The sequence below is a fragment of the Balaenoptera musculus genome, chromosome 3, assembly GCF_009873245.2.
Source record: "Balaenoptera musculus isolate JJ_BM4_2016_0621 chromosome 3, mBalMus1.pri.v3, whole genome shotgun sequence".
Taxonomy (NCBI): domain Eukaryota; kingdom Metazoa; phylum Chordata; class Mammalia; order Artiodactyla; family Balaenopteridae; genus Balaenoptera; species Balaenoptera musculus.
Window position 1 is genome coordinate 89173909 of NC_045787.1, and position 15319 is coordinate 89189227.

Genomic DNA, 15319 nt, shown 5'->3' on the forward strand with positions numbered 1-15319 from the left:
TAACTCTGCAAGGACACAGAAATGGCACAACCAAAACTATTCTCACTGGCTACACCTCCACTTCCCAGGTGTAATTTACTCTTATCAAACCATCATAATCATAACTGTAAAGTGGAATGAATAGAGAGTAGCATCTTACTATATACACTCTTGAATGATTACTAAAAACAATCATGATTTCACATACATTTCATGAATTGTCAAACTTTTTAAGAACTTTAACTTTTCAATTCTTTTGAGAGCTCACCTAAAGCTGCACTATCAATTCAACTTTATATACTTCCATTTTTACTTCTGTATCGTTAGTGTATATTCATAAATGGCATTATATGTTTGGACAGAGAGAGCCTCAGAATGGTATCATAGTATTGTCTGCAGAACGCCAAGAGCTGGGGCCCTGTGTAATATTCCTGATTGTCACTATTTTGCCAAATCTCTGAGGGACCGTAGTGTGGTGCTTAAGAGCTCACAGATCCTCATCTTTTACTTAAGTGACATTTTGGCACATTACTTAACCTCTAAAAGTCTCTGTTTCCTCATGATTCAACGGAAATTATTGTACCTACATCATAATTTAGTTGTATTGAATGAACTAATGAATATCTCATGTTTAACTTGGTGAATTTCAAGTGTTCAGTTTTCTCATCTGTAAAATGAGAGCGTTAGATTATTAATTCTAAGATCTCTTCTAGGAGTAACATCTAATGAGCTATTTTATTCCTCTTGTCATCTCCCTATTCTCATGAGCAAGGGCTCTGTGTTGGCTCCAAGGGTTGTAACTGGTTTTCAAGTTCTTCTTCAAGGGACTTCAAACATTTATTATTTGGTAATTAAAGAATAACTAGGTTTTAGTTTTCTTTTCATCCTCCTCCCTCAACCAGGTATGGGGAATGACTGACAGTTGTTTAACTTAATTGAAAAACAATTTCTGAGCATTATATTTCTCTTTCTTTGACTTTTGGCTGAAGTGGGCCTACCAGGAAGCTACCTATAATCAGTCTTCCTGAGAATTTAGCACTTGTTCAAATTCAATTTTCCAATGAAATAAAGCTATGAATGTCCTTAAAAAGAAACTTGAAAGTAAATGGTCAAAGCATCACTGGATTTCTAATAGGATGACTATGTATTTTAAAAGTTACATTGGCAATTCTAAAATGTTTTACCTCTATCTTGTTCATTAATTCATAAAAGAGAATTTTGCCTTTTCCAAAATAGCTTTGACTTGGGAAATTTCACTAGAAAGTTGGATACCACAATGATCTTCCAACTAAAAAATGCTTTGGAAATGCATTTCTTTTTGTTTATTTTTGGCTTTGCAATGAAGCAGGAATAAAAAAATAACAAGGCACTAGGTATTATGTAAATAGGTCCCTTAGCTAGAATGATTGGAGGAAAAAGTAAGCTCGAATAACATTAAAGCCAAATTATCCTTGAAATCTATGTCACTATGAAAAATGCATGTAGCTCAAAAGTAACCAAATCATCAACAAAATTTGCAAAACTATATAAATATATGAATTTATATTATAGAAGATGATAATTTAAAATGACTTTTGCTCTAAGTTTCCAAACACATACTTCATGTCAGAGAAATGGCTAGAATTAGTAAAAGGAGCCTTACAAACACTGTAAGTCTCAAGTGGCCAGCCTAAGGCTGAGAAGCGCAGTGTGGGCTGAATTTATTACTAGATATGTCTTTTCTACTTAGGCATTGGCAGAGCAGGTTTTCATAACTTCCTATCATTTTTTACATTTAGCCCATGGGGAAGATGGTAAATATCATTGATTAATCACATAAAAAACAAACAGGGGTGCCCTTGTTCATGTTGCCACTTCAGCAAATGGAGATGTAAGGAGGGATAAAGAGGCTTCATGAGACCCATGGTGATTTTAATTGAGAGTCACTGGCTGACCAAAAGTGAGAGCTTTTGTGACCAATTGTGTCAGCAGTTGGACGAAATTTGGAAGCAACCTGAAAGAAATCACTAAGACATTATCCTTGAAATGGGGAAGTCAAGTTTAATGAAAGTATAGAACCTTTGTTCTTAACCAGGAGCGATTTTGTCCCTCGGGGTACTTTTGGTTTTCAGGACTCATAGGGGACAAGGGATGGGGCTGCTATTGGTGTCTAGTGGTTACAGATCAGAGGTGCTGCCAAACAGCTTTAAATGCACAAAATGCCCCACCCACATAGTAAATAACTCTCCAGCCCCAAATATTAAAAGCGCTACTGTGATAAAACCCTCCTATAGACCCTTGTGGTATGAACTAAGTGAGATGAATATGATGGTATATGGGAAAGAAAGAACTGTATTTACTAATTAAGGAGTTTTAAGCAATACAAGAATTTATAGATGATACACTAATTTTCTTTGGATTTTTTTGAATTGAAGTATAATTGATTTACAATACTATGTTAGTTTCAGGTATACAGCAAAGTGATTCAGTTTTATATCTATCTACATATATATATATATATATATATATACACACATATATATATTTTTAGATTATTTTCCATTATAGCTTATTGAAAGATATTGAATATACTTCCCAGTGCTATGCATTAAATCCTTGTTGCTTAAGTATTTTATGTATAGTAGTTTGTATCTGTTATTCCCATACTCCTAATTTATCCCTCCCCTGTCCCTTTCCCCTTTGGTAACCATAGTTTGTTTTCTATGTCTGTGAGTCTGTTTCTGTTTTGTATATAGACTCATTTGTATTATTTTTTATTTATTTTATTTTTATTGGAGTATAGTTGATTTACAATGTTGTGTTAGTTTCAGATGTACAGTAAAGTGAATCAGTTATACATATATATATATCCACTTTTTTTTAGATTCCTTTCCCATACAGGTCATTACAGAGCACTGAGTAGAGTTCCTGTGCTATACAGTAGGTCCTTATTAGTTATCTATTTTGTATATAGTAGTGTGTATATGTCAATCCCAATCTCCCAATTTTTCACCCTCCCCTTTTCCCCCAGTAACCATAAGTTTGTTTTCTACATCTGTGGCTCTATCTGTTTTGTAAATAGGTTCATTTGTGTCATTTTTTTTTAGATTCCACATATAAGCGATATCATATTTGTCTTTCTCTGTCTGACTTACTTCACTCAGTATGACAATCTCTAGGTCCATCCATGTTGCTGCAAATGGCATTTTTCATTCTTTTTTATGCTGAGTGATATTCCATTGTATATATATACCACATCTTCTTTATCCAGTCTTCTGTTGGTGGACATTTAGTTTGCTTCCATGTCTTGGCTATTGTAAATAGTGCTGTAATGAATATTGGGGTGCATGTATCTCTTCGAATTATGGTTTTCTCCAGATATATGCCCAGGAGTGGGATTGCTGGATCATATGGTAACTCTATTTTTAGTTTTTTAAGGAACCTCCATACTGTTCTCCATAGTGGTTGTACCAATTTACATTCCCACCAACAGTGTAGGAGGGTTCTCTTTTCTCCACACCCTCTCCAGCATTTATTGTTTGTAGACTTTTTGATGATGGCCATTCTGATTGGTGTGAGGTGATATCTCATTGTAGTTTTGATTTGCATTTTTCTAATAATTAGCAATGTTGAGCATCTTTTCATGTGCCTCTTGGCCATCTGTATGTCTTCTTTGGGGAAATGTCGAGCTAGGTCTTCTGCTCTTTTTTTGATTGGGTTGTTAGTTTTTTTTGATATTGAGCTGTATGAGATGTTTGTATATTTTGGAAAGTAAGCCCTTGAAGGTCGCATCATTTGCAAATATTTTCTCCCAATCTATAGGTTGTCTTTTCATTTTGTTTATTGTTTCCTTTGCTGTGCAAAAGCTGTTAAGTTTAATTAGGTCCCATTTGTTTATTTCTACTTTTATTTCTTTTGCCTTGGGAGACTAATCTAAGAAAATGTTGCTATGATTTATGTCCAAGAATGTTTTGCCTATCTTCTCTTCTAGGAGTTTTTATGGTGTCACGTCTTAAATTTAGGACTTTAAACCATTTTGCATTTATTTTTGTATGTGGTATGAGGGAGTGTTCTAATTTTACTGATTTACATGTAGCTGTCCAGCTTTCTCAACAGCACTTGTTGAAGAAACTGTCTTTTCTCCATTTGTATATTCTTGCCTCCTATGTCATAGATTAATTGACCACAGGGGTGAGTGGGTTTATTTCTGGGCTCTCTATTCTATTCCATTGGTGTGTATGTGTATATATATATAATGTATATATATTATATATATTATGTATATATATTACATATATATAATGCATATCTATATAAATGTGTGTATATATATATATGGTTTTGTGCCAGTACCAGACTGTTTTGATTACTGTAGCTTTGTAGTATAGTCTGAAGTCTTTAAGGATTATGCATCTAGCTTTGTTCTCTTTCCTCCGGATTGCTTTGGCAATTCTGGGTCTTTTGTGATTCCATATAATTTTAGGATTATTTGTTCTTGTTCTGCGAAAGATGTCATGGGTATTTTGATAGGGATTGCATTAAATTTGTAGACTGCTTTGGGTAGCAAACAATATTAATTCTTCCCATCCAAGAGCATGGAATATCCTTCAATTTCTTTGAATCATGTTTACTTTCCTTAATGGATGTTTTATAGTTTTCAGCATATAGGTCTTTCACCTCCTGGGTTAAGATCAATCCTAGGTATTTTTTTAACGTGATTTTAAACAGGATTGTTTTTTAAAATTTCTCTCTCTGATATTTCATTGTTAATGTAAAGAAATGCAACAGATTTCTGTATATTTATCTTGTATCCTGCTACCCTGCTGAATTCATTTATTAGTTCTAATAGCTTTTATGTGGAGACTTTAGGGTTCTCTGTATAGAGTAACAGGTCATCTGCAAATAGTGACAATTTTACATCTTTCCTTCCAATTTGGATACCGGTTATTTCTTTTTCTTTTCTGATTGATGTGGCTAGGACTTCCAATACTATGTTGAATAGAAGTGGTGAGAGTGGGCATCTTTAGCTTGTTCATGAATTTAGTGGGAAGGCTTTCAGCTATTCATTGTTGAGTATTATGTTGGTTGTGTGTTTGTCATAAAAGGTTATTATGTTGAGATATGTTCCCTCTATTCCCATTTTGGTGAGAATTTTTATCATGAATAGATGTTGAATTTTGTCAAATGCTTTTTCTGCATCTCTTGATTATGAGGTTTTTTGTCTTTCATTTTGCTAATGTGTTGTATCACATTGATTGATTTGTGTACATTGAACCATCCTTGTGACCCTGAAATGAATCCAACTTAATCATGGTTAATGATATATTGTTGGATTCAGTTTGCATATATTTTGTTGAAAATTTTGCATCTATATTCATCAAAGATATTGGCTTGTAATTTTCTTTTTTGTACTGTATATTTCTGGTTTTGGTATTAGGGTGATGGTGGCTTCATAGAATGACTTTGGGAGTGTTCCTTTTTCTTCAATCTTTTGGAAAAGTTTGAGAAGGATAGGTATAAATTATTCTTTTTATGTTTGGTAGAATTCCCCAGTGAAGCCATACAGTCCTGGATTATGTTTGCAGAAATAAAAAATTTACTACAGATTCTATTTCACTTCTAAGGATCAGTCTGTTTAAATTATCTATTTCTTCTTGACTCAATTTTGGCAGGCTGTATGTTTCTAGAAACTTGTCCATTTCTTTTAGGTTGTCCGATTTGGTGGTATGTAACTGTTCATAGTATTCTCTTAGGATTTTCTGTATTTCTCTGGTGTCAGTTGTTATTTCTCCTTTCATTTCTTAATTTATTTATCGGGCCCTCTCTTTTCTTCTTGGTGAGCCTGGCTAGAGCTTTACCAATTTTGTTTATATTTTCAAAAACCAGCTCTTGGTTTTATTGATCTTTTCTATTTTTTTTTTGATCTCTTATTTATTTCCTCTCTGATCTTTATTATTTTCTTCCTTCTGTTGAACTTGGTTTTCGTTTGCTCTTCTTTTTCTCATTCTTTTAGGTGGTAGGTTAAATTGTTAATTTGAGATTTTTCTTATTTTTTCTTAATTTATATTAAGCACTTATTTATTTTTAATGGAAGTATAGACGATTTACAATGTTGTGTTAATTTCAGGTGTACAGCAAAGTGATTCAGTTTTTTATACACACATATATTCTTTTTCAGATTCTTTTCCCTTATAGGTTATTACAAAATTTTGAGTATAGTTCCCTGTGCTATACAGTAGGTCCTTGTTGATTATCTATTTTACATATAGTAGTAATTTCTTCTTTTTGTTTTTCCTTTTGTGCTTTGATGGTTTTCTTTTGTACTATGCTTGAGTTCTTTTTGGTTTGTGTTAATCTGTTGTATATTTTTGATTTGTGGTTACCCTGGATCTCAAGTATGTCAAACCTTAACTATATCTGCTTGCTTTAAATTGATAGTCACACAAGTTCAAACACATTCTAAAAGCTCTACATTTTTATACTCCCCTCCCCCACATTTTGTGATTTTTTGATCTTCATGCCATTTTACATCTTCATGCTTATTCTTTTGTTGTTAATTGTAGTTATAAATGGTTTTACAATTTTTGATTGTTTTTAAGTCTTTTTATTGGCTTATTTAAGTGATCTTTAATCCTTTCCTATTTTGATTTTCCCTTTCCTATAGATTCTTGCTTCTTTTTTATTTAGAGAAGAACTTTCAGTATTTGTCTTAGGGTAGGTTTAGTACTGCTGAATTACTTTGGTTTTTGCTTTTTCTGAGTAGTTCTTTATCTCTCCTTCTATTCTAAATGATAATCTTGCTGGGTAGAGTATCCTAGGTTGCAAGTTTTTCCCTTTCAGGACTTGGAATATATCTTGCCACTCCCTTCTAGCCTGCAAATTTTCTGCAGAGAAATCAGCTGATAGCCTTATGGGGGTTTGCTTGTAACTGACTCTGTTTTTCTCTTGCTGCCTTTAAAATCATCTCTTTAACTTTTGCCATTTTAATTACGATATATCTTGGTGTGGATCTGTTTGGGTTCATCTTGTTTGGGACCCTCTGTGCTTCCTGTACCTGGATATCTGTTTCCTTTCTTTAGGTGTCAGATTTTCAACCATAATGTCTTCAAATACATTTTTGATCCCATTTTCTCTCTCTTCTCCTTCTGGAATCGCTATTATGTGTAGGTTGGCATGTTTTATATTATCCCTTAGATCATGTTTGTTGCTTTTTTTTTCATTTTTCTTCCTGTCTGCTGTTCTGATTAGGTGATTTCCATTATTCTGTCTTCCAGATCACTTATTCTTTCTTCTGTGTCATTTAGTCTGCTATTCAGTGCTTCTAGATTGGTTTTTATCTCAGCAATTGAATTGTCTAATTTTGATTGGCTCCACTTTATAGTTTCTAGTTCCTTGTTACAGTGATCTGCATTTCTATCAATAATCTTAATTCCTTTAGCATTTTTAGTACCTCCTTTTTGAATTCAGGGTCTAGTAGATTGGTGAGGTCAGTTTCATTATTTGTTCTTTCAGGGGATTTCTCTTGTTCTTTTAATGGGGAGTAGTTCCTCTGCTTTTTCACTTGACTTCAGTTTCTCTGTCTCTATGAATTTAGGAGAAACATTTATCTACTGTGGTCTTGAAGGGATGGTTTATGTGGGAGCACCCCTGTGTAGATTGTGAGTCCAATATTTTTGGTTCGAGGGCTGGTTTTTATATGGATACCAGCCACATCTTTCCTCAGTGTGCTAGCCATTATCCCCTTCATAGGGGATGTGGTTGGTGTTGGGTGTCCAGATCTGCCACTGGAAGTGGGGTAGGGCCTCCTCTGCTCCATGCCTGTTACTGCCCTGTTGTGGGTGAGGTCTGCTCCCCAGTTATTGAAGTAGAAGCACTAAGGGTTCAATCAGGCTCTGTTGCCCTTGAGAGCATACCATGCCATGCACTGAAGCACATGAGGCCTATATAGTCACAGTGAACATTTGTGCCATCTTTGCAGGTGTCCACAGTTCCACCCAGAAGCAGCCCAAGGTTGCGTCCCTCTCTCCATTGTGTTTATCCCAGACCTGACCTAGTGCTACGCTGTGGCTACAGGAATTGAGGTGGCTGTGCTGCTGTCTGGGACCTGGGCTTGCTCTGTGGCAGACCTCTCCCAGAATCTGTCCACCCCAGATTTGGCTCCAAGCTTCAGTGTGGAGTGGGCAGAGCTGGAGTGCTCCCACTGGGGAACAAACAGCTGCATACTCCTGCCCATGGCCTGTCCATGCAAGACTCAGCACCCAGAAGCTGTGTTTCTGTGTCATCCCCTGGTGCATGTGCCAGCAATGTCTGCTGTGGCTCACCCCCTGCTGTGTGTGCACTGACAGTGGTCTCCATGCTTCCCTGAGGACTACACCCCAGGCCCTCCGGTCTGTCTCCATGCACCTAGATTGAGTCTTCTCCCCGGGCCTGTCTGCCTGAGATTGAGAGCTTAGCTGCTTCGTGTACTTTTGTGCCACCAGTGCACATGCTGACAATGTCTACCCCATTCAATCAGCTGCCCCCATGTGTGTGCTGAATATGGTCTCCACAGTTTGGCCAGGATCATACACCTGGCACCCCGGTCTGACTCTGCGCAGCTAGACTGATTCTCTGTCCTGATCTTGTGCCAGGCTACAGCGTGGAGCAAGTGGGGCTGGGGTTTTGCCCCTTTGGATTGGGAAGTGCGGCAAGGCACCAGTCTCTCTCTGCCCTGCATGCACATACTCCTTGAGAATAGTCTAGGCTTCTCCAGCCCCTTTATCTGTCCCAGCAAATTTCCCTTCAGGCAAAGGTGCTCCCCAGGTCGAGGGTCTACCTGTGTAGACCTTCTCTCTCTTACAGATCCCTCCCAGGGGGCACCAGTCTCGTCCTGATCTCCCCCCCCTTTTTTTTTCTGTTCTACCTGGTTTCATGGAGATCTGTCTTGCATCTTTGGTTGTATAGGAGTTCTTCTGCCAGTTTCCAGGTGGTGTTCTGTGAGAATTGTTCCACATGCAGATGTATTTTTTATGTGTTTGTGGGTGGAGGTGAGCCCCACATCCTCCTACTCCAACATCCTGATTGCTGTCCCCTTTGGATATTTTTGATAATTTTTAAAAAAATTAGAACAGTCATTCAAAATCAACTAGTAGGCAGTTATAGTCATATGTCCCAGAGAGGATTTTTACAGGTAAGAGCAGAAGAATCAATTACTTGAATTGTAATTGCTAAACATTACCATAGAGTTTCTGAAATTGTTGCTGTGAGTTACTTTTTAAATTACCTATTACCTCTACATACCCCTTTCTCTCAAACACCCACTCACTAATGTCAAAATTAAGATATTTGTTTTGGATATTTTCTTCCCTAAACTTTTTTTTGTGTCATGCTCCACAAACCTTGTAAGTCTTTTGATTTTCCTTTTTTAAAGGCACTGAAAGAAATGCTTATTTTTATGTTTCTGTTACTCAGAATTTACTATTTGTCTTTTCTCTCTCCTCCCCTAATATATGTCTTTTAATTTCTAATACCCTAGTGAAACTAGCTAAAATTCCTATAAATATTTCATTCTCAATAAGATAAAAGGTCTATGAAGTAGTCTGTGTGATAAAGAAATTGTTTTGGTGGTTGCTAAGAGAAATCCTTTAGAGAATTTAAAATAAATGAATGTAGAAAGACCTAGACTTGTTCTTTTTAAATAAAAGTCAGCAAAGAGCATAGAGTAGCATAGAAACAAGGTTTAGATAGAAAGAAATTCTGACCTGAGATAGGTTAACACTTCCGAATAGTAGACTCACTTAATGATGAATAAGAGTTGTAGGAGCTGTAAAGGGTAAATAGACATGGAGTACCTGTCTCATTCTCCTTCTTCTTTCTCACTTAAAGTGGGAAGACTAGAAAAATAAATGACTACAGCTGAACAACATGAGCTGAAAAAAATCCATCTGGTGTCCAACCCACCCTGAGACTCATAGAACCCTTTGTTAATGTTGAGGCAGAAATAATATTAAGAGTAAATTACAAAGAGTACCAGTTGAATTTCTGTTAAAGTAAGTACTTACTGGAAGAATTAAGGGTTAGTTAAAAAGATAAAATGCAGTAAAAGTTTCATTTTAAGCCATTTACATTAACTTAAAAGGGAAAGCTTACAGAAAAAGCAGAAAAGAGGACTGAAAATGCAGAAGAAAAGAAGGAAGGAATAATTTTATTGCTTGGCCTAATAGGTTCTAGGCATTGAGCTACACACTTTTCCAGTTATTTAACTAGTGTCCTTCAGCTCCAAACCCACCCTTCTTCTCTCTGCTCTGTGATGTTGGGGACAGGCACACTCCAGGAAGAGTTCTAGGATGGTGAAGAAGAAAGAGCTTGACTCCTCTTGTTGTCTTGCTCTTGGCAGCCTGGTTTCAGGCAGAGACAATTGTTCCAGTGTCCTTTTTTTTTTTTTTTTTTCTGTGCTCTCAAAACTACTATGCCCCATCAGAGGTACCAGCAAGAGCTGGGCAGTGCTTCCCCTCAGAGGGCTGAGTCCCACTATGTGTGGTGCTTCCTCCATGATTCTAGATTCTGGTTATCCAACCCTCATCTCTCTGATCCTCTGGCCCTAGAGGTGGTAGTAGTCTCCTATTTCTGTATTATTTTTATGTTCCCTTTTCATTTTCTTAGTTCTCTAACACCTTTTAAAACAATTCTTTATGTTAAATTCTCTCTGTTAAAATGACTGGCATGTTCCTGTTTTTCTGATTAGCTTCTGACTGATACCACTCTTTACATAAATTGTAAATTTTTTTATAAGTGAGTAACTGAAGCTCAAATAGGTTCAGTAACGTGCTCAGTGTTTCATAGCTGCCAGGAGGCATAGCTAGAATGTGAACCCAGAGCTACAAGCCCCAGTCTTTGCTGATATCCCAGGACACAGGAGGAAATCCATGAGATGTGTGTTGCCAAATTTTAAGAATTTTAAAGAATAACTTAAGAATTTAAAAACTTTAAATAATAATTTAAGAATAAAGGTATTTACCTATCTATCTCATTAATTAATCAGAATCCTTATACCTTTATTCATATATATATCTTGAATTTATATATTCTTCATATATTTATTGCAAATGAATATGTGTATATATATATATATATATATATATATATATATTCTTTTTTTAGCTCCTTTCCAAATCTCCACCACTATGATAGAAAAAGGATTTTTTTTTTAAAAAGATGTAAATCCATAAAGAGAACAGATAAAAGCACATCAGAAATACTAAGAAAACTGTGGAAGTTAGAAAGCAGGTGAACAAGTGGGAACAGACTAATCAGAACAGGAAAAAAAAAACCACCTAAGTCTGCAGTTTAGAAGCTTTAAGGCAGACTAGTCCTTACCTCAGAACACCAGAATAGTTCTGATATTACAGACATTGGGTTTCTAAAAGGTGGTTGTGATACAGCAGGATTTTAAAAAATTCTTATAAGTAGCAGTTAGATCTCCAGAGTCCTTTCCCCACAACTTACAGACCAGTGATTCCATCTCTTTACAACCCATAAGAAAGATTATTACTTTAAAAGGCAGTTAGGGTTTGGTAACGCTGAGTAGTATGGATAGACGGATGGTAGAAAATTGAGACTTCCTTGCATAGAAGTGAGGAACTTCAAGGGGGATAGTAAATAGTTGATGGAGGAAGAATTTGGATGGGATCAGATTCAGAGAAAAGGGACTGGCTGGCCTTCTAGGGGAGAGAGTTCTTTTCACATGCGAGGAAAGCAAAGATTGATGAAAGTATTTGGAAAGGTGCATTGGGGGATATTATTTCTGAGAACTTACATATTCTCTGCATGAGAAGACAAGGATGGGTCAAAAGGTTTGGGAGCAGCAACATAAATTTGAATCAGCTCTATAGGGAATCAAAAGAGGAACACCCTTCCCTGCTTCCATTTTTCTACCATACGTTATTGTTATCTTAAAGAATGATACTGTAAATTCACATAATATAGGTCACAAACTTGTGGCCCACATGTCAAATCTAACCCAAAAGTATGTGATTTTTTTTTTTAAATCGGTTGCCAACATTTTGAAATTTAGCAACTTTTATTTTTAAAAAGATTGAGGGCATCTTATTGAAAGACTAGATGATCCTACAGCACTGGACACACTGCAGAGTGTAGTGGAGTGGTGGGAAGTTTCTTTAGATGGAGTAGGTATTCTATAGCCCTCTCACTAATTTATGTGACCTTTTTGACCTGGAAGCCATTTGAATTTGACATCTTGATAAAGTGTCTGTCTCTTGAGTATCACCAAGTCACCTGTGCAAAATTGAGGTGTGGTAATCTTTTTTAGAAAAGGAGTGTAAGACATCATAAGAACCCCACTCCTTTAACCCATAGATTGAGAGCATCAGAAGTGAAGCGCCATTTTTAAAACGACTCCTGACTGGATGCATCCCTCCAATAAGTGCTTCTAGGACCATGCAAATCCATTCTCATAACCTCATCTGGCAAAGTAAAATCACTGTCACTCAGAAGGCTTCTATGGTATCTGTTAAAGATTACCTCATCCTGAGATGACTGGCCTGTCCAGATTTGTTTATATACAGCAATTTATTGAATTCAAGCTTCTTGACATGTGGTTTGACTTGGCATAGATTGAATATGAAATATAAATCCAAAGCTGGGGCCTTACCTCTTTTATTAGTATAATAGTTATTATAGGAGTATCAGTTGATGTTCATTCCATTTTCAAGAAATAGTTCTTATTTGTGACTCATTAATAATTTGCAATTCATTTTCATCTAACTGTCCAATGAAAATCAATACTCTGAGAATCATTAAGTATGTGTATGATCACAAGATAAGAGTCAATTAGTTCTAGCCATGTTCTTGAAAACATTTATCTAGTAAAATACTTCACTCAAATGTGACTAAGTGCTAACTGTTAATTTGGGACTAAGATATGACTATTAAAGAACCTGCACCAGGATAAACTCCTTTCTAAGAAATGGCTTACAGTTAATTAAGGATTTTTTCCTAGCCTGTAGCTATCTTGGTCTCTTTCATGCAATGAATTTCTGGCATATGGACCTCAGTTTTGGGGGCTCATTTTCATTTCTAATGAAATTACTTCAGTCCTAGGAGGAAGCTCATAGGGTTTGGTTTGCTTGCGTAGTGTCTCTTCTCTTCTCTTCATAATTTCTTGGAAGCGATTTTTTCCCTCTAACTCTTTATCTTTCCGTTCTTCTGCCTCACATATTGCGTCTTCCTTTTGTCGCATCTTTAGCTCTTCCTGCCACTGTTACAGAGAGAAAGTGTCATTTATATATGATTTTCCATGAAAAAAATATATGAGTTTAGCTTCTCAAAATGCAGATTCTTATATCCAATTATTCTCTTAGTTTTTCTCACAGATATTCTTCATGAATTTATACTTGACCATATTGGAAAAATATAAAAGCCATCTGTTAGAAAGTGTATAAGACCCACAAAAAACAGAATTCCCCCTTAGCATTTTTAATAATAATAAACCAACAATCCAAAAAAAGAGATAATACAGTTTACATTTATATATACCAAAGGAATTTCCTTTCATCATCAATATTGGTATTTACATGATAGCATGGAATCCTAAAATGAAAAATCAAGCCAAAGCAAAATAAAAAGAAAAACCAAATTAAAGTGAAAGGCATAGTGATATTATTTATTACTTATGAGATTGAAAATGAAATTAATGGGCAAAGACTGATTTTCCAACAGACCAGTAAAAATACTTCTACGGAATTCATCTCAATTGACCACGTTATTTCATGACAATAATACCATTCTCTGGAGGCAGGAGTACTAGGAATAAGTAGTTGGAAGTAATGATGGTAAATCAACCAAATCATTTTTTCCCCTTCTAATATCTTTAATGAGGGACGTGGCAAAAAGAGGTGGTAATCACCTCCTCAGGCCAGGTAAAAAGTTCAGAATGACCCCTAGCATGAAATGTTAAAAATTCCTAAAGACACAACCTACATTGATCATTTTGTCACCCTCAGCCCATGCACACTCACAAACGACCAGACTATGCTTAACAACCTATCAATTAATTTAAAATTACTATATACCAGTGCTGGGAATTATGACTGTGATTTGTTATCTGGGATATACAGATATTCATAAGTAAAACTAAACCTCAGAATCCACAACTCATCACTCAGCTTTCCAAAGGCAATAAATATTTTTTAAATGTCAACACACTCAGATTAAATATTAAACAAAAAATATCTACTTTTAAAATTTCCAGTTAAGCTTTAAAGACATAAGAAATAGGAAAGTTTCCTGCACTTATCTTGAGACTGTTTCTACACACAGTTATTAGTCATATAAGTTTCATTTCTCAGAAGCCATTTTTACATGAAATATCTAGAAAATTGAGGCAAAACATCCAGAACATTCCAGCATAGGCTAAAATTCAGGCCTTGGTTTAGTCTACAATTCTATGATACCCATCTGTGACATACAATTTTTTCTCATATAATAAACTACATAATAATATCAATTGTTTGAAAAAACCACCAATTTTATGTTATAACATAAAAGTAATAGTTGGTGTAATAATGATAGTACCTATAAACAAAGACATCTAATTTACCCTTTATGAGAGATCTCAATGTACTTTACGACTTTGATCTTTACATTGTGAAAAATCAACAGAGGATTAATTCTTAAGAACTCTCAGTAAAATAGAATTCTTTGGTTTCCTGAACAGCATGTATAAAAGCAGTAATGGGGTACCATATTGCTAACCACAAGGAGGCAGCTCTTCCTCTTTTAGTTCCTTGTTAGAATTTGGCTTGGCTGGAATGCACCATAATGGTATAATCCTTCTTTTTGTTAGCCCCAGAAAAATGTAAACTTCTTTTTCTCATTTTTTTCTCTGTTGACTACAACAAATTCAATTTGGATAAATCATTGTCTTTACTTTTATTTCCCATTATTATCATCAATTGCGGCAACTAGGAGGATGCAGATATGCTTGAAGTTGATGGGAAATAAAAGCACCATACTGCTTTATTCAGCCCATTCACTCAGGATTCAGTCATCACGCTATAGAGTACCAGCAGTGTAAAAGGTACAGTACCTTAATGTCTGCTGAACAATTAGGTATCTGCCCTATTCCTTGCATATCAGGGACACTTGATAAAATTCAATAAAATTCAACAGGTACACTTAAAACTGTAGCTGTGTGTTTTTGTTTCTTGTCAGTTCTACAGATTCCACCTTCCCTCCCCCATTTAGGTTAGTAATTATAAGCCAAGAAATTGAGCAACTGTGAAAAACTGACAAGTAGATTTGAAGTCCAGGGATCTGGTTTTACATATAGACTCAGTCATTTACTAACTTTAAAACCTGGGAC

At 35.7% G+C, this 15319-nt stretch overlaps 1 protein-coding gene across 1 annotated transcript in view; it reads right to left on the reverse strand.

Moving 5' to 3' along the window:
• Nucleotides 1-12675: 12675 nt before the first annotated feature.
• Nucleotides 12676-15319, reverse strand: part of TMEM232 (transmembrane protein 232) — a 246958-nt gene continuing 244314 nt past the window's right edge. The window contains 1 exon segment of the mRNA XM_036847913.1: nt 12676-13213. Within this exon segment, the coding sequence (XP_036703808.1) occupies nt 13007-13213 (207 nt within the window). The 3' untranslated portion in view covers nt 12676-13006.